Below are 18,676 nucleotides of genomic sequence, written 5' to 3'. Positions count from 1 at the left end.
TTCCCCATTTATATTAGATTGTCTTTGATTACTTTCATCAGCATTTTTACTTTCTAGCATACAGATCCTGTACATGATTTGTTAGATTTATACCTAAGTCTTTCATTATAAATGGTATTTTTTTTTAATTTTCAGTTTGTAATTGTTTACTGTTAATAGAGAAATGACATGAATTTTTATGTATTAACCTTAAATTACACAACATAGTTAAACTCGCTGTTTCATAAATTTTTGTAGGTTCCTCACAATTTTCTATATAGGCAAGTACTTTCTGTGGTAGGAATAGTTTTGCTTTTTCCTTTCTTATCTGTATGTCTCTTTTTTTTTTTTTAATCTTAAAAACTTTACTTTTTCTAAATCTTAGAGGGAAAGTATTCAGTCTGTCACCATCAAGTATGATATGAGCTGTAGGTGTTTTACAAATGTCACTTATCAGATGGAGGAGATTCCTTCTATTGCCAGGCTGCTGAGAGGTGTTTGTTAGGGATGTATATTGAATTTTATAAAAACTGTTTCTGCATCAATTGATGTTATTATGTGAATTTTCTTGTTCAGACCATTGATCTGGTCGATTACTTTCATTGATTGTTTTTTGTGTTTTTTTTTTTGTACTGAATCAGCCTTGTGGTTCTTGTTTTTAACATATTACTTCATAAAATACAGCAATGTTTATATGTATTAGTATATTGACATTAATATATTTAAAAATAGTTTTGTTAAGGATTTGTGCATATAAGTTATTCAGGGATGTTGGTCTGTGGTTTTATTGTAGTATCTTTGTCTAGTTTTTGTATTGGGGTAATTCTGGTTTGGGGGGAAAAAAAAGAAAATTATTCCCCCAGTTGCTTGGGTTCAGGCCACAGACTCTGACCTACCTTTTTTGGACTGTGATTCCAGTATCAGCTTTCACAGCCTTTGATTGTTTAAGGTCAGATTCATACATAAACAGCTCAGGGATCACCCCAGAGGTTCTTAAACCATATTTTGTACCTGCTTTGCCAGGCTCTTCATTTCTCCCTTACCTCCCTAGTACTTACTAGTTCCCTGGGGGCTTACCTTTCTGGTTCTCCAGCTGAAAGCTGGAGCTCGGTTACCTCACTTTGCCATGCACTTTCTGTGCCGGTGTGTGGAGTCAAGCAGAGGGAAGACAACACGTGCCTAGGGATATGTGCCCATCACATGGGACTGCCTTATACTGAGGAGAACTCCACCTGTTATTTACCTTGTACAAAGATTAAAAAGAACAATGTAAAGCCAAAATGCACATTTTTTTTAAGTTAATTTATTTATGTCGAGAGAGCACGCACACGAGCACGCACGAGCGGGAGAGGGGTAGAGAGAGAGGGAGAGAGAGAATCGCAAGCAGACTCCACACCATCAACACAGAGCCCGATGCAGGGCTCAATCCCACAGACCATGAGATCATAACCTGAGTCAAAATCAAGAGCCGGACCCTTAACCGACTTGAGATACATAGACACCCCCCAAAATGGACATTCTTTATTATCTTATTTTGATTCTTTTTTTAATTGAAAGGAAGTGGCAGAGCCACTTTGGGACCTTAAGGATGGAACAGACCAACTGGAGAACAATAAAACCTTGGTCTTTATCCTGTCTACTCCCTTAGTCCCACCCTTTGGGACCACAGCCTCTTTGATTGGAAAGGAAGGTTTCCTCCCTCAGAGCTTTAGGTGTCTTGCCAGCCTCTGCTGCCACTAGTGTCACTACTAAGAAACCCTTTCCCACTCCATAATTGGGCACTAGAGGATTTCCCTGGAGTTCTTTCTGTCTGTACCTGATGCCCTCTTCCAGGTCTGGGGCTATGTGAGCTCAGGCTGGGGAATGCCAGAGGACAAAGAGTCAACTCATTGCAGTAGAGTTGAACTTCCAATTCTGATCTTCTTCCCTAGTCCACCTGCCACTGTATACTTTTTAGAGTCTTCAAATATCTGCTCCATTCATGAGGACCAGGGTGTATACTTGCATTCAGTGAGATGGGGTAGAGTATGTCTACTCTATCTTACCCAGAACGAGGGCTCCATCCACTTCTATCCAGATACTTGCTACTGGAGAGCAGCAACCAAAGCCATTTAGAATTAATGAATGAATAGAAGTTACCAAAAAGTGTGGCACAACGCTAGAGAAGGAGAAATGAGAGAAAAATAATGACCCCTTACCTTTAATAATGTTGCTTGTGAAATGTTACATAACAGGAATTTTTACCTTCTTTTAAAATACTTCTCATAATCACTAAGGAGTTTGAACCTATAGGAATCATCATCCTTCCGACGACTTTTTACCACCTCTGCCTTCCATTGTTAATTTTAACCAGAAACAAATAGAAGCATAAGATATTTTTTTCATTAGTAAGTAGGTTTTGCTGTTTTGCAAATACCATCATCATTTTTCTCCAACCAGACTTGAGTTTGGTATTATTTCAAGTGTTTTCATTTCTACATAAAATGTGAAATACAGTTTAAATATTAGTATGCTCCATCTACAAAAGCCAGTCTGAGTCCTCATACTGTCTTGACAAATTTTCCTGTTTCCTAGGGAGCAGGGAGCTGTTCTCTAACCTTCCATCTTATTCTTTCACCATTCTCTCACCTCCCATCCCCCCTTTCTTGTCTAGAATGTCCTTCATATACAAGACCTAGAAAATTTAAGGCAAGTTGTTTAAATTCCTTATGGAATAGGAGGTTAAAGGAGAGAGAGAGAGAGATCATTTTAGAACAAATGAGTGTGAATTTTGACCCTACCCGGGGCTCTTCTTCTCTACAGTATTTGGTTTGTAATGATGTACCACTTATAAATGATATGAACATTGATGACAGAATCTCTTTACTACCTGATTGGAAAATTACAGTATGATTTTGGAAATGTCAAAGGGCTGGGAGAGGGTCCATCGCTAAGAATATACAATATCATTCCATCTTTCCAGAAAATCCTAACCATGATTCCCACCGAAGAGGAGAAGCAGAAAATCCAAGAAGCACAGCTGGCCAACCCCGATGTGCCACTGGGCAGTGCTGAGCAGTTCCTCCTCACCCTCTCCTCCATCAGCGAGCTCTCTGCTCGGCTTCACCTCTGGGCATTCAAAATGGACTATGAAACGACAGAAAAGGTACGCATTTAGGAAGGGAGGCAGCCAGTCCTCATCCCCAGTGTTGAGAAAGTCAGTTTTTCATTTGTGAAGGCAGTGAACTATCATTCTTAAGTGAGGGTTTGAAAGGCAAGTTAATTATGAGGTTGTGTCTACACTAAGGGGTTGGCAGCTGGCCGGTGAGGCATTATTCTCCAATGTCTGCCTGGCACCAGCCTGAGACATTTGCTTGAGGGCATCAGATGACTGGTTAAAAAAAATAAACAATGTTTGACTCTATATACTCAGTGTAGAAAATTTAGAAAACGTAGAAATGCCCATATAGAAAGTGACCTGTAATCCTTCCACCTGATAATAATCACCTCAACTGTCATTGACTGTGGCGATTAGCCAGCATCGGGTCACTTTGAGAGAGTATCTCTGTAGGAAGTTGAGAATGAAACAGTGCAAGAGGTTTGGAGGAGAACAGAAGGAAAGAGCCTTAACAGTGAAGGCATGGGGAGACTCATCTGGGTAGGAAGCAGAAGGAGCAGGTGTCCTCTGGACTGGGGAAATTTACAGGCTGAGTAGAAGGAACCAGTAGAGAGGAAAGAGGTGGAAGGTGAGCTGGAATGAGCGTAATTGAGAGGAAATGCCCAAAGGAGATAGACTAAAAGCATAGGAAGAGAGGCTGTGTGGTCTCCATCCTCTGACAAAGGAGGCAGCAAGGTCTTATGCTGAGGACAGAATAGGTGGCAGTGAGTGTAGGGGCTTCAGGAGGGACCGTGGTGTTTGAATTCATTCAGGAATCAAGCAGGGATGAGGAGACGTAGGACTGAGACGACTTGGCATGACATGGTTTCAAAACCAGTATGGAAGTCTGAGAGTGGGTGTTTGGAAGGCAGTGGCAGTAGTGAGGATGGTAGGCTTCTAGAAAGTAGCCCAGGCTAAGAAGTGACCAGCCATAGAGTCCTAGAGGGGAGATTAGGAGACCTGAGGGGTCAGGGGACAGTGAGGGACAGTTTCTGGTGCCATCTGCCTAGAAGGAGAAAGGTGAGAGGAAGACTGTGGAAGATGCTGAAGGAACATGCAAAGGAAGAGGGTCCTAGAAGTTAACCATCGTCAAAAGAGAGAATGAGAGGGGAGTGTGGTCTAAGGGTCCTGCCTGAGCTTGGCAGATGGGCAGGAACAGCGGAAGATGGAGCATTTGTCACCCCAGCACAAGTAGCCACAGGTACCCATTTGGTCTCCACTGGGGAGACTTTGGGGACTAGACTTCCCTGCTGCCCGTTGGCACTTCCATACTTAAGAGCATGTGCTCATAACATGGGATCGCCTTATACCCAGAACTCCGCTGTGGTTACTGTGTACAAAAGTTAAAAACACAAAAACAAAGTAAAGCCAAAATGTCCATTCTTTATCATCACCTTCCAACTTTTTTTAATTGAAAGGAAGTGGCAGAACCACTTTTGGATCTGAAGGAAGGAATAGACCAACTGGAGAACAATAAAACCTTGGGCTTTATCCTGTCTACTCTTTTAGCCATTGGGAACTTTCTAAATGGAACTAATGTAAGTCTTTTATATTCCTTATTCTCCTACCTCCCTTGTCACAAAGTTCCTGCCTTTCATTTGCTGAGGGAGGTTGTACCTCTGGTCCTCCAAAGCACAGATGAACAAGTTAACTTTTGTATTGCTGGAAAATCTAGAAGGAATTTTGTCCTAAACTTATCAGGGCCTATTTATTTGAGCCTGTATCTTGCTGTACAAATAGGAAAACTTAGAGAAAAAAAAAATTGCTACTCTCAAAATGACATCGGAGAGAGTTTCTTTTGTCCTCCTCCCCCATTTTTTTCCTGAACTTATTGCTTGAATGTTTGTACTTATATACATTATAAAACAAACTTTAAAAAAAAAATGGCCTATCTTTGGTCAGGAAGCAGCAAAGTAGAGGGCAAAGAGAGAAAGAAAGTTGAGATACCCAGATGCCAGAGACCCAGCCTCCCAGCACTCTGATTTAGGCATAGAGGCCTGGGGTACCTCATGTCTGGGAAAGGGCTAGAGGTTCATTTCATGCTCAGTATGGCTGGTCTATGTGTGATCAGCTAAGGATAATGGAGCATGTGGCCTGAGAAGCTCCAGTCACAGAGGAACTAAATATTAGGCTACTCCAACAGGACATTGATTCCAGCCATTTGTGCCTTTCGAAGAGCCTGTGTAAAACTTGTGCTCCTTGTCTTTAATGTTCACCAAACAGGCCAAAGCGTTTGAGTTAAGCTACCTCGAGAAGGTTCCAGAAGTCAAGGACACCGTGCACAAGCAGTCGCTTCTCCACCACGTGTGCACCATGGTGGTGGAAAACTTCCCAGACAGCTCCGATCTGTACTCAGAGATCGGGGCCGTCACCAGGTCAGCCAAGGTATGTCTGTGGGCCCAGAGGAGTGGGCCGTGTCTCTCCCTCAGATGCCGGATCTTTGCCAGTCATCTCTGAGGGGCACAGGCTCTATGAAGTAAAAGTGTCCAAGTGCTGCTTGCAACCCTTGCTCTAGAGTTTGTGGATATGACCTGTCTCATGCTGTTGGTAATGGACTTTTAAGATCCTTTTCCCATCTCTGGTTCTCCATCAGATTCTTTCCTACTGAGGTATGTGAGGCAAGCCTGCCATCCCAGTCCTGACTGCTACATCCATGGCTGAGCAGTGTTACTCACCAGGCCTGGATTCTCCCAAGCTTTAAAACTTCCCAGCTTGCTCGGAACTTCCCAGCTCAGGCAACAATGTCAAAAAGATGCAATTTGGCTCCTGCTAAGACTTCCATGGGTCCCTGCTGTGAAACGTGGAGACAGGAAACAGGGCACACCTGGCCTCCTGCTGCCCACCCCCACCCCCCCCCCCCACACACACACAGATTGGCTATTCCTGTGATCTTTCACAGAGGGAACCGTTTTTATAGGGCTGTAAACAGTATAGAGCATTGGCCCCTCGGCTGCAGACTCGTAAATTGAGTGCAGAGCTAAAGAGCTTCATGAACTTGTGTTTATTAGAACAAAGACGGTCGCAGTAGCTGGGCACCCAGCTGCCCCCACTTGCAGGAACATCACTGAGGCTGACCAGCCCCAGAGGAACCCCAAACACAGCAGAACTGGGAGATGTGAGGGTCTTGGGAGCAACAGGAAACTCATGGGGAGGGGCTGAATAGGGCAACAGGAGTCAGAGACCAGTGTGGAGGAAACTTCTAGAAACCCAACCTGGGCAGGCTGAGGAGCTGAAAGCAGACAGCCTTTAGCTCTGGGACACACTGGACTCTAGTGTAAGAAGAGGAGTGAGAGAGTGGTGGGAAGAGGAGACACATGGGGAGGGGGCTTTGCTGAGGCCTCCTTCACGGAACTCCCTCTCTCTGCCTTCTCCCACAGAACTGGCCTGTGGGGCCCCAAGGGCTGGGACCCTCCTACACCTGCCTCCGGAGCCACAGGCTGGCAGCTGCCGGGTACAGCGAGCAGGGGGTACTAGGCCGGCCTGATGGTGCACCTGCCTTGAGGTAGAAGGAGGCATGGCTGGAGATCTCCCAGCCTTAACAGCTGACCACAGGCTTCTAAGAACAGACTCCTTTACTTCACAGGCAGCCTTACTGCGTTTACTCTGTGCCAGGCACTGTTCTGAAGTGTTTACAAATATTACTTCAGTATCCTAACCAAGACAAAAAGCCCCTCTGAGTGTCTCAACAGGGGGTCCTCCAACCCCTGCTCTGACACCCACCACGAGCACCTTCTCAGAAGGCAGTTTGTTAGGAACACCTCTGTCTGAGACAGAGTCTGCTGCGTGGCTAGGGTCATCTTGGTCTTGTTACGGGACCCACACAGATCAAATCGGTTCCCTTTTTATAGGTGGTCCTTTGTTCTTTCCCAGGGCCTTCTCCTAGGTAGAGCCTGCTTCTAGCTAAGTAGCCCTGGCCTAGGAGTCCTGATACCAGGCTGACCCCCAGTGACTGCCCCAGCGCCCCCCTCAGTATCAGGCCTTCCCCAAAGGATGCTTGGTGGTTAAATAAAAACTAAATAACTTATTCTGGTCTGAAGATTGGCTACACAAGCCAAAAGTGCAGGTAGATTTTACCTATTAACTTTGGCAATTACTAGAGATGACTATTGACCCAGCTCTCTGTGGCTTGCAAGAGGGTATCTACCGCTACTCTGCCTTTACTCCCAAAGCCTTTGTGGGTATTGAGGGATCCTTCTACGTGGACCGGTACAAAATAAGGCTCAAGAAACCTCAGCCCTAGTTGCATTCACTCTGTCCTGTGGTGCGACACGTCAGGCCTCAGCATTACAACCCCCAAGGGGCACACTGTCCTGGCGTCTGCAGGATGACTGTGTCCCTGAGCCGTCCCACAGCATCCCAGTCTGACTTGATAAGGTTTCACTCTGCTTCAGAACACAGCTCACGGGTCTTCCTACAGACACAAGTGGCCCATATGGAGCAGTCCTCAGGAGAGGTCTTCTGGCAAGGACTTCCTTCTCCAAGAAGGCAACAAGTCCAGCTCTCTAACTGAGGTGGAATTAAAAAAAAAAAAAAATGTTTTTAATGTTTATTTGTTGTAGGGACAGAGAGTGGAGGAGGGGCAGAGAGAGAGGCAGACGCAGAATCTGAAGCAGGCTCCAGGCTCTGAACTGCCAGCACAGAGGCCAACGCGGGGCCTGAACTCAGGAACCATAAGATCATGACCTGAGCTGAGGTCGGACGCTTAACTGACTGAGCCACCCAGGTGCCCCTCTGAGGTGGAATTTTAAAGGGGCAAATCTAGGCATAAGGCATGCCGTTTGAGAACTTAGACTGAAGAAACTCTGAGAGAAAGCCAGAGAGATTGAGGGTTCAGATCCCAATTCCACTGCTTACAGCTGCATGGTCTCTCACAAGTTACTTAACCTCTCTGTGCGTCGGTTTCTCCCCTGCAAAGTGGAGCTAATAGCAGAATGGGAGGTCGTGAGGGAATTGCGAAGGCTCAGGTTGCGTGTCCTAGCAGGCCTTCAGCCAGGCAGGCAGCCAGCCAGATGAGGCAGCCTTCCAGCCCCCCTCCAAAGAAGCTGCATTAAGCTCCAACCCTGAAATGGCACTTCCTCACAAGCCTCCCACCTGGCTCCTGTCGGCAATAGGCTCCTTTCTTCTGCCCCCACCTTAAGGGCTAAAGCGTCACCTGGTCAGACTGCACAGGGCTGCTCAGTGCAGATCTGAGCTGCACTGAAGTCATTTTATTGTGTAGCCGGGCCCTGCCAGATGCAAATGAGGACAGATCCAGAGAATTATGGTTAGACCTATTACAATTGCCTTAAAATCTCCTAGACATTACTTGTCAGTCCCAGGTCATCCTTTGCTAGACTTATTCTTTGAACTATTTAGTCCTTTTCTAAATCTGCTTTTTTTTCCACCCTCTCAGCTGAACACCTGATGTATTTTTTTTCTCGGCTCTACTAAGACCCAGAATCTGTCATCTAATCTGGATCCAGAATTCCTTTGGTTTCAAGCAAATCATTTTTCTCAAAGTTCCATGAATCCCCTGCTTACCTGAGTCTGCCCAAACTTGCCTTCTGTTTTTGGCTCTTCAGCACCCAAGAAACCCAGGACTTGCAATGTCTTGCCTGGCCCCCAGGGCATCTCTTGTGCTCAGCAAGGCTTTATCCTGTCTGGTGAAAGATCCCCTCATTGAATTGACCTTCCTTGACTTGATCTCTTCCATTGTCTCAAGGAGAGCGGGACCACTCCCGCAAGTGCCCTGGGCACTCACATCTCTTGACCTCCATCATCTAAGAATGGTGGTTCACCTCCAGGCATCTGCTTTCTCCTTCTGACCTTGATTTGCCCTGTGTTCACCTTTTCCCACCAACTCCCACTCTGCATCTACTTCTGTGCCCTCGGTCTCCTCCCTAGGTTCATCTGTTTCTGCCTCTCCTCCTAGCCTTCTCGTTTGTTTCCCCCATCTTGTATCTCTCTCCATTAAATGCCCTCAAATGCATTTTTTTCCATGACTCTTTAATTCACGTAATTTCTAGTCTAGCAAATTCAGTGAAAGAATCACTTTAGAAAGCCTGAGTTGAGGCAACCTCCGTTAAGCCAAGCTGTTCCCGCTTCCTTGAAGATCATAGTGGGTGCTATGACACATCTGTTCTTTGCACACATGGCTTCCAGCTGCCAACAAGAGCTGTGTGTGCATGTCTCTCTCTCTCCCAAACACATACACACACACACACACACACACACACACACACACACACACACACACCTGGTGGGTTCTGCACATCCTCAGGGTTTGGTCTGTACACCTGTTTATACAATAAGCCTCCTCGAGAACAGCATCTCGGTCTCAGTCAACATTTGTCTTGGTGTTCTTAGCGCCTGGTATAGGAACTGACATATACCGCTTTCTCCATGGGTGTGGGATGAATGAATGAATGGGTGGATAAATAGTATTTGTCACACAGTGTACAAAAGACCAGCTGGGAAGAGAAGCTGCCTGCCCCTTAGCCAGCCCCACCATATTAGAACCATCCATGTATGATATGAGTGGTGTATTCCTATAACCCTAAGTGAAAAATCATCTCTGAAGAACAAGAGTCCTCTGAAAAATTTTATGAGACATCTGCTCAGTTCATCTTGTACTAGGCTTCCTTCATATCATGTTTTAATTTACAGCTCCCAAAGACTTTCCTAAAATTTCTTTCCAAATATGGGGGGGGGGGGGGGAGAATGATATTTGCATTGGGTTCTTTTGGAGAACAGTTTTATCACTAAATAATCTGATGTCAAGATAATGACAAATACACATGTAGATACTTTTTAGGCCATAAATATGTTTGTATTTGAACATGTAAATTCGGTTTTGATGTTTGTTTCTTCCCGGAGGCAGTTCACTTTCCTGGTTCAGGTCGATGTCTGGTTGTTTCAGCGCATTTGTAATGTTCTCTCTCTGATTTTCAGGTTGACTTTGATCAACTTCAGGATAATTTATGTCAGATGGAGAGAAGATGCAAAGCTTCATGGGATCACCTCAAGGCAATTGCAAAACATGAAATGAAACCCGTTTTAAAACAACGAATGTCAGAGTTCCTAAAAGACTGTGCAGAGCGAATTATAATTTTAAAGATTGTCCATAGAAGAATAATTAACAGGTAAGTAGATCAAGGAACTAATGGAAACACCTGTAAAATGGCATGTTGAAAATATTCTACAAACCAAGATCTGAAGGTTAAGGTTCCAAAAATTGTACTGTAAATCCTTGCTACATAGAAAATACACCTTTGTACATGTTTGTTTCACGGGTATTTAATTTTCTTACACACACACACACACACACACACACCCAAGAATATGATGCCATTGAATTTTGAGGTTGGAAGGAATCTTAGAGATCATGTGATCCACACATCCCATTTGAGTAGGAACTGCATCTATAAGATCCTTGACAAACTGACCCCTGTATCCCTGCAGCTGCTTGAACAGTTCTGTGTACTTACAGCACGTGTCGTCGCAAGGCAGCCTGACTCGTTCGAAAAGCTCTTTCTCTATATAACGTGCAGCATGCCCTCTAAGACTCTCCCCTTGTTGATTCTCCAATGGCTGCTCCACTGCCACCCGCCTGGATGAGAGGCCTGGGCCCCCCAATGGGTGCCACCCTCTGCACCAGCCTTCCTTAGGGTCACAGGAGTCAAGAGGAACCTGGAAGATGTGCAGGGATGTGTCAGGCCTTTCTTGCCTACAAGGAGGCTGGCCGGGGTCCAGGGCTGTGTCAGTTGTGAGCAGAGGCAGCAGCAGGACCAGAACCTGGGTCTTCTGACTTCCGGGGCCAGGGCATTTCTAACCACGCACCACCACTCTCTTCTCTTTGCGATATCACAGAGTACGGTTGTGGGCTTCTCATCTGGGCCTTCAGGGTCTGAATGCTCTGTCCTGGGCCTACTGAGCCTGTGGACCTACAGGCTGTGGTCTCCCTGGAACAGGTGCTCTGGTGACAGACCTTCTGAAACAGGCCTCGTTGTGGTTCTGTTAAGAGAGCCCCTTGGAGCCAGCTCAACTGCAGGCCTTTCCCAGAGACCTGCCCCTTGGGCACACTCCCAGACCTCTATCTGAGCACTTTATTATCTTTTTAAGCAAATCGGCCATGTTTTCATTTATCCCTGTACATTTCCTATTTTTTATTATTTATATTATTTATAATATATTATATATTTATATACATTTATAATATAAATATATTATATATTTATAATATATTTATTTTTTTTCCTCTTCCTCTCTTTCATCTTTTAGCTTTTCTTTGAATCCACCCAGAACATCAGGAACCTAATTGTCTTGCCTGCATGTGAGCTCTTGCCTGGCTTGTGCCATTTGCTGCTTTGGGAATTGTACCTCCTGGGTCTTGGTCCAGGCTGTTGTAGGGCAAACAAGGTGGTGGTAGTCTTCAAATGTTAGACAGAGGGAGCCTGGGTGGCTTAGCTGGTAAAACATCCAACTCTTGATTTGGCTCAGCTCATGATCACAGGGTACATGGGTTTGAGCCCCGAGTGGGGCTCTGTGCTGATGGTGCAGAGCCTGCTTGGGATTCTCTCTTTCTCCCTCTCTCTGCCCCTCCCTATCACTTGGACACACTTGTGCGAGCGCTCTCTCGCTCGCTCGCTCGCTCTCTCAAAAATAAATAAACTTAAAAAAATTAAAATGTTAGGCAAGACAAGAATAGGGAACAGAATCTTCCCTCCAGGTTGAAGACCATCCATTACTCAGTACTTCTGGAATTTAGTTGTAAATCCCTCTCCCTGCACTCCACCTTGACCTCTTAGTGCCCTCTGGGGAGGAGGGTCTTATCAGAGATTTGGTCAAATTTCTTAGTGAAATCAAAGTACACCATGCTTTTAACATAGTGAGCAAGTGGAGGCAGGGAACGTGAGCTGCTTCGGGCCTCCCTGCTTTTGTGTGATACAAGCAATTTCCAACTTAAAACTACTCAAATAAACAAATAGTTTCCACTTGGAATGTTATGAAACTGGAGTAATTTTCTGAAAGTCTTGGAAAGTTATTATGCCTGATCACATTAGCCATATTATCCTGGATAGGTAAAAACTCATTTTGGTGATTCCTTAAGCTAGTGTGTGTGTGTGTGTGTGTGTGTGTGTGTGTGTGTGTGTGTGTGTGTGTGTGTGTAAAATGTATATAGTTTGCCCTGATTGTCCTATTCTCCCTGGTAAGCTGGTCACCCAAATGATGGTTGCTGTTGCATGACCTAGATCCCTGTCTCCTCGCTGTTGGCCATCCCATGCGGGATGACCAGCACAAGCTAGGAATCCACCGTAGTTATTGTGGGTGGTAAAAGAGCATGGCTCTGTGCTGACAGCTTGGAGCCTGGAGCCTGCTTCGGATTCTGTGTCTCCCTCTCTCTCCCCCTCCCCCACTTGCACTCTGTCTCTGTCTCTTTCTCAAAAATAAACAAACATTTAAAAAAAAGGCAGGGGGGGCGATGTGCAGGGAAGCAGGGCTAAAGGGCAGGTCCAGGTAGTGGCCAAGCCAAAGCATCTAAGCCATAGAACCCTGGGTTTGAATGAAGTGGTTAGCTGGAAGGCCATATGTAGAACTGATTAAAGCCAGAATATCTTGTCGAAATGGCGCTGGGGGACTGAGAGCCCCAGCGGCTGTGTTTCCTCTTTCCCTCCCTTGCTCCCAACATTCCCAGGAGCATAGCCTACACTGCTGTGGTTTAATATGTTTCCTTTACGCTTAGGAAACTGAGACCCAGAAAGGACTAGAACCGTAGGTGAGGTGGGTACAGGTGCCTTATGGGCTTGCAGGTCAGCCTAAATATTGCAGATCAGAAACTTGGAAGTAGCTAGGCCTTCATTTTTTTCCCTCACCTGCAAGTATATAAGACTTATATTTTTATCTGTGTAATTAGGAATTCATTTAATAGGGCCCTTTTTAAAAGACACAGTGGTGACACAGACACAGCTCTGAGGCTTCCCGAGTATGAAGGTCATCCGTCTCTGGGGCGTTAACTCAAGCCTGTGCAGGGAGCAGAGCTGCGGTTCTATTCTGATGATGTTCAGCTGCACAGACAAAATAACTTTTGCTTATTTTGCCATTCAGCCCACCTCCTCAATGACCCACTGCCTGGCTGGGTAGCAGTCTGCCGACCTAGTCAAAGGATAAGCAGCTAAACTGTTAGTCTCTCGAATGTTTGGACTTCAAGAGTTCGACTCCTCCAAGCTACCCCTCCCGAAGTTGACCTTGGGGAAGCCCAGTGATTTCTAGAGCCCAGTGGTGAAGATGGGGGTAGGTTCTCCGACGGAGCCCTCTGGAAACTCACTAGCCTCCCATGTGGACAGGCCAGGGCAGTTCTGCTCAGCACCTCCTGGTGTGACTGATGGGCTGAAAGGACAGCTCATCAGGTCTCCCCTCTGCTCCACTTGTGTCCTCAGACCCCGCAGGCTCTCAGCTCGTACCCCCTGTTCCCTAGGGTCTACTGTCCACCACACAGGATCCATGAGGGCCAGTGAGTCTGGCCAGACCGTATTGCTTCCTCACCTTACAAGGCTGCCCTTCCCTCTCTGCTGGGGGGGGGGGGGGGATCCGTTTGGGCCCGGAACCCTCTGTTTCGTACCAGGGCCTCCTGGTGGGACAGAAGTTCCTCTTGCCCTCGGCACCCCTTAGCCTCTCAGCAGACTTCTCCCCACTCCAGGACCTTCTTGGGGAGAGATGAGAACGCACATCGGGCCTCCCACCTTCCCTGCTCCTTCATTCATGAAGCTAAAGAAGCAGGTGCTTCCACCTCCCTGTCCTGTCTGGCCCTCCCTTAGTCCAGTGGGTCTCCTCTTGATAACGGGGCAGATGAAAGAACTTAGTCCTCTTTAGGTAAGACTTAGCTTTCAAAACCATTGCCTGGCTGAGAAAATCTCGTTCTGCGTGGCTGAATCTGCATCTTACCCTTTCCCTTCGTGCTGCCCCTCCAGCTGCCTCGTCTCACCTGCAAGCCCCTCACTCAGCTCCCGCAGACCCGTTAGGCTGAGCTGTCTACGCTGTGGTGGGCGCTGGAGTGCGGGGGCCCAGATGCAAGTGTGGAGGAAGGCCTTGCTGGCTGGCACAGAGACAAGTGACACCCTCACTGGCTTCCTGGTACCCCCAGATCCACCCTTCCCCTTCCTGGGCCAGACCCTCTACTCAGTGGCACACTTGATGATGGGACCGATCAAAGATACTGGTTGTCCCCTTGATTTTTCTTGCACACGCCTTCCTATCTCAACACATCATGTATTATACAGCCGGTGTATAATGTCAGGTAGTAGTAAGGGCCAGGAAGAAAAATTAAGAGTATAATTGAGACAGGAAGTGACATGGTGCTGTTTTACAAAATACATCAGGGAAGGCTTCTCTGAGGAGGTGATATTTGGGGCGGGATCCTTTAGGATGGGAGAGAGGGAATGGCTAGGAGTGGACACCTTTCAGAGCCTGTGGTCCTGCCAGTGGAATGCCTTTCTGCCCCTCTCACAGGCCCTGCAGACTCTTAGCTCGGCCATCTCTGGGTCCACATAGCACGCCTGGAGTCCGAGGCTTGTTCAAGGGATCTCGAGGAGTCTAGTGCAGCTGGGGTCATTGGAGGTGAGACAGGAAGTGGGGCCAGTTATGTGGTACCGTGTGTGGATAGACCACATTTTGTTCATTTATTGATGGACGTTTGAGTCATTTTTACTTTTTGGCTGTTATGATTAATGTTGCTGTGAACATTTCTGTAGAGGTTTTGTGTGGGCACATATTTTCATTTCTTTTGGGGATATATATAGGAGCAAAAGTGCTGGGTCATATGGTAACCCTATGTTTAAGTTTTTAGGAACTGCCAGACTTTTCCATAAGCAGCTGAGCCATTTTATGTTCCCGTCTGCTGCTGATTGAGGGCTCTAACTTCTCTGCACCCTCACCACCACTTGTTATTGTGTGTGTTTCTATTATAGCCATCCCAGTGAGTGTTAAGTGACATCTCCTTGTGGTGTGGGTTGGCATTCCCCTAATGCGTAATGATGTCAAGCACCGTGTCATGCACTTATTAGCTATTTGTGTATCTTTTTTTTGGAGAAATGTCTATTCAGATCCTTTGTCCATATTTCATTTGTCTTTTCAGTGTTGGGTCGTAAGATTTCTGTATATATTCTGGATACAAATCTCTTATCAGACATGATTTGCAAATATTTTCTCCACTTTGTGGGTTGTCTTTTCACTCTCGATGGTGTCCTTTGACACACAAAAGTGTTTAATTGGGGGGGGGGCACCTGGGTGGCTTAGTCACTTGGGGGTCTGACTCTCGATTGTGGCTCAGGTCATGATCCCACAGTTTGTGGGATCAAGCCCTGCATCAGGCTCTGTGCTCACAGCGCAGAGCCTGCTTGGGATTCCCTTTCTCGCCCTCTCTCTCTCTGCCCCTCTCCCACTCGTGCTCTCTCTCTCAAAATAAATAAACATTTTTAAAGAAGTGTTTAGTTTTGATTAAGTCCAGTTTATCTGTGTTTTTCTTTGGTTGCTGATGGTGTCAGTGTCACATATAAGAAAGAAATCATTGCCTAATCCAAAGTCATGAAAACTTACAATTTGTTTTTCTCCAACAGCTTTATAGGTGTAGCTAAATTCTCTGGTAGTAAACATTTTTTCAGCCCCTTTAATTACAAGTTGTATGTTTTATTATTTTTCACATAAGGAATAAGCCAATTTTTCTCTTTTGAAAACCAATCAAAACCCCTATTCAAACAGTAAAAATTAGAATGATCAAAATCCAAAGTAGTTGTCCATAAATAGTGGTATCCTTTATATAATACTGTTCCGTCTACATAAAACTGTCCCTCTGTCTTCTTGTATCTTCTTTCTCATTTCTGGATAACTAAAAATCGTGTACATGTTTGCTTATTTAATTTCCTTTACAAAATTGCTAAGTCACTAAAATCCACTAATTTTTAATTTAGAAGTTAAATAGCTGAAATTTATTTTGTGCTGCTTGTTTGGTGCTTCCTAATAAAATTAAGATTGTATATGATATCATGAGAAAATATTTCAGAATATTTACTCACAAAAAATTTTATCAGCATTTTTACAAACCATCTGTTGACAACTCATGTGATCATGTGTGTTCCAGTTGTTGTGAAAGCAGGTCATTGAGGAATCACTAAGCAATATTCCCTTATTCCTTATTCAGTTCCTACATAATCTAGAAACTGCGGTCTTTTCTTTAAGACAGTGCTTCATCCTCTCTCTTACGAAAGATTTGCGTACACATTTTAGAAAAGCATTAAAACACTGACAAGCAAAAGGAAAACAGTAATCTCCTAAAATCCTAACACCTAGACATCCTCCTTCAGCGAGAAAGCGAGTTGAACTTGACTTCTGGTTGCATTTTTCACTCAAGTCTCTTCAACCCCAAAGCCCGAGGAACGAAGCACGATGCCTGCCTGGTTGGTTTCTTACTGAAAGTTTTGAGACCGTAGGTTTTTGTTCTTTAAAACTGAAGCCATCACCATTATCGTGTGTTTTATCGCAGGTTCCATTCCTTTTTGCTCTTTATGGGCCACCCACCTTACGCGATTCGGGAAGTGAACATAAACAAGTTCTGCAGGATCCTTAGTGAATTTGCACTGGAGTATCGCACCACCAGGGAAAGGGTTTTGCAGCAGAAACAGAAACGGGCCAACCACAGAGAAAGAAATAAGACCAGAGGGAAGATGATCACCGATGTAAGTTTCATGTCATTTATTGTGAAAGTAGATCAACCATAAAATCTCCCCGCAGTTTGGGAGCTGTGCTCTCCACCCCCCACTGTGAAAAAAATGTCCATGTTTTAAAAAGTGCTCATAAACTATTCCTCTACTATTTCTGTGAAAATCTATATAACGTACGTGGGACTAATACATGTAAATTAAGGATGTGTGACTGGTGGAGGGACTTTAACCCATATTGGGGTGTTGTGGGATGTGGTGTCATTAAAGGCTTGATTCTTCAACCTCTGGGATGTGGGTAAAAGTGGAAAAAAAGAAAACAGTTAAATGGTGATGCCACTTATCATAGGAAGACAGGTATACTACTGATTTGGGAGTTGATTCAGGAGTTTCATCTTCATAACGATGCTATGTGCAACCAACCAGTTGACCCATGGGCAACCCATTCTAGGACTCTGAATAGAGAAATAATTGGTGAGGTTGGTCAAAGACATAATCTGAGGGCTTCCTGGCAGTCCCTTGAGTCAGAGGATATTCAGGTGGGAAGAAATCTGGACAACAGTGAACCCAACAGGAGTTCCCTTTAGCCCCTCGGGGGCGGTCGGCGGGGAGCCTCTGCACACTTACATGCTTGCCTCGCTCCTGGGCTTCTCTCTCCCACCTCAGCCCTGAGCCCCCCAGGTCCTGGGTGCCATGGGCATTCAGATGGGAGATGTTCTAGAAGTAGAGGGGAAAGGGATGTGTGAAGAAGCCAGAGACAAAGACATACCATGCAGGTGCCTCTTTCTGATGTGTCTTTATGAAATTGATCCCATCTGTGCATGAACTCGAGAAGCACACTGGCTCTGTGATACAGAGGATGGAGCGGGTAAAGGACCAAGCAACAGGGAGTGTCATCGTCCTGGGGGTTGCAATTCTCAGTGCAACTCCAATCAGACATATTTAGGGAGAATAAAAGCAGTTAAGAAGACCCCAGGCTACCTTCTGCGCCCCGATGGATGTGTGTGTTGTGGGAAAAACGGAGTGCACATGATTCCTGTCCACATTCTTGAGGGATCTGACATTTATGTGGCGACCGAATCCATCATCTTAGAAATGTTGTCATTTTATGGCAGTTCTGCGGACCACCAGGGACCAACCCCCTCACCCAAACTCCTTGTTCCCTTGGAATTTTCTTGACCCTTAAAGAGTGCTCAGTTCATTTGTCTGTGGAGGGAGTCCTCTGTGCAGCCCCCTGGCAGTTCTGAATGCCAGTGCCATCACTGAGAGTTTTCCTTCTCCTCTCCTGAAATCTGGGTTCAATAGGATGTTTAGCCTCCCAGAGGACAGCAACAGGAAGCAAACTGAATCCATTTGGACAAACTGTGGCCCACTTTGCATTCCACGGTGTTATTTTTAAAAGTTTAAAAGGGGCTTACTTGCTTTTGTGGAAATGAGACACATTGGAGGGTGAAAAATACAAGCCCAATATGCTTATAGTTACAAAAACACATGATAATTTCTTGCCAAATTTTTGAGATTTTTTTTTACAGATCCCACTAATTTTTTAATTCTGTCCTTCTCCGAAAACATTCAGCTTGCCTATTTATAAATGGGTAAATGTTTCTGCAGTTTGATTCAAAAATATTTAAATTTCCATTAAAATGTGGGCTGTACAGGCTTCATCCTCAACATAGTCCCTGTTTTCACTGGTCAGAGTGGCATTATCCACGTACAAAGACTGCCATCTGCTGGAAAACTAGGATATTGTCACTTAAGGCAAAGTGTATAGCTTCTTTTCTCAATTCTCACTTATGTGCCCAGCACTGCACTGGGCACTAAGGAAGATGTGACTACAATAAAAGACAAGCTATACCCCAAGGGTATCCTCATG

General features: G+C 45.3%; 1 protein-coding gene across 15 annotated transcripts in view; it reads left to right on the top strand.

The window, feature by feature from the left end:
• FHOD3 (formin homology 2 domain containing 3) overlaps positions 1 to 18,676 on the top strand; it is a 471,816-nt gene that overhangs the window by 430,276 nt on the left and 22,864 nt on the right. For all 15 annotated transcript variants that reach the window (XM_058692315.1, XM_058692316.1, XM_058692314.1 and 12 more), the window contains 5 exons: positions 2,942 to 3,124; positions 4,534 to 4,653; positions 5,339 to 5,500; positions 10,046 to 10,236; positions 16,629 to 16,821. In XM_058692315.1, the coding sequence (XP_058548298.1) occupies positions 2,942 to 3,124; positions 4,534 to 4,653; positions 5,339 to 5,500; positions 10,046 to 10,236; positions 16,629 to 16,821 (849 nt within the window). The remainder of the gene's footprint in view (positions 1 to 2,941; positions 3,125 to 4,533; positions 4,654 to 5,338; positions 5,501 to 10,045; positions 10,237 to 16,628; positions 16,822 to 18,676) is intronic.

This window comes from Neofelis nebulosa, chromosome 11, assembly GCF_028018385.1.
Source record: "Neofelis nebulosa isolate mNeoNeb1 chromosome 11, mNeoNeb1.pri, whole genome shotgun sequence".
NCBI classification, from domain to species: domain Eukaryota; kingdom Metazoa; phylum Chordata; class Mammalia; order Carnivora; family Felidae; genus Neofelis; species Neofelis nebulosa.
This window is presented reverse-complemented; position numbering and strand designations above follow the sequence as displayed.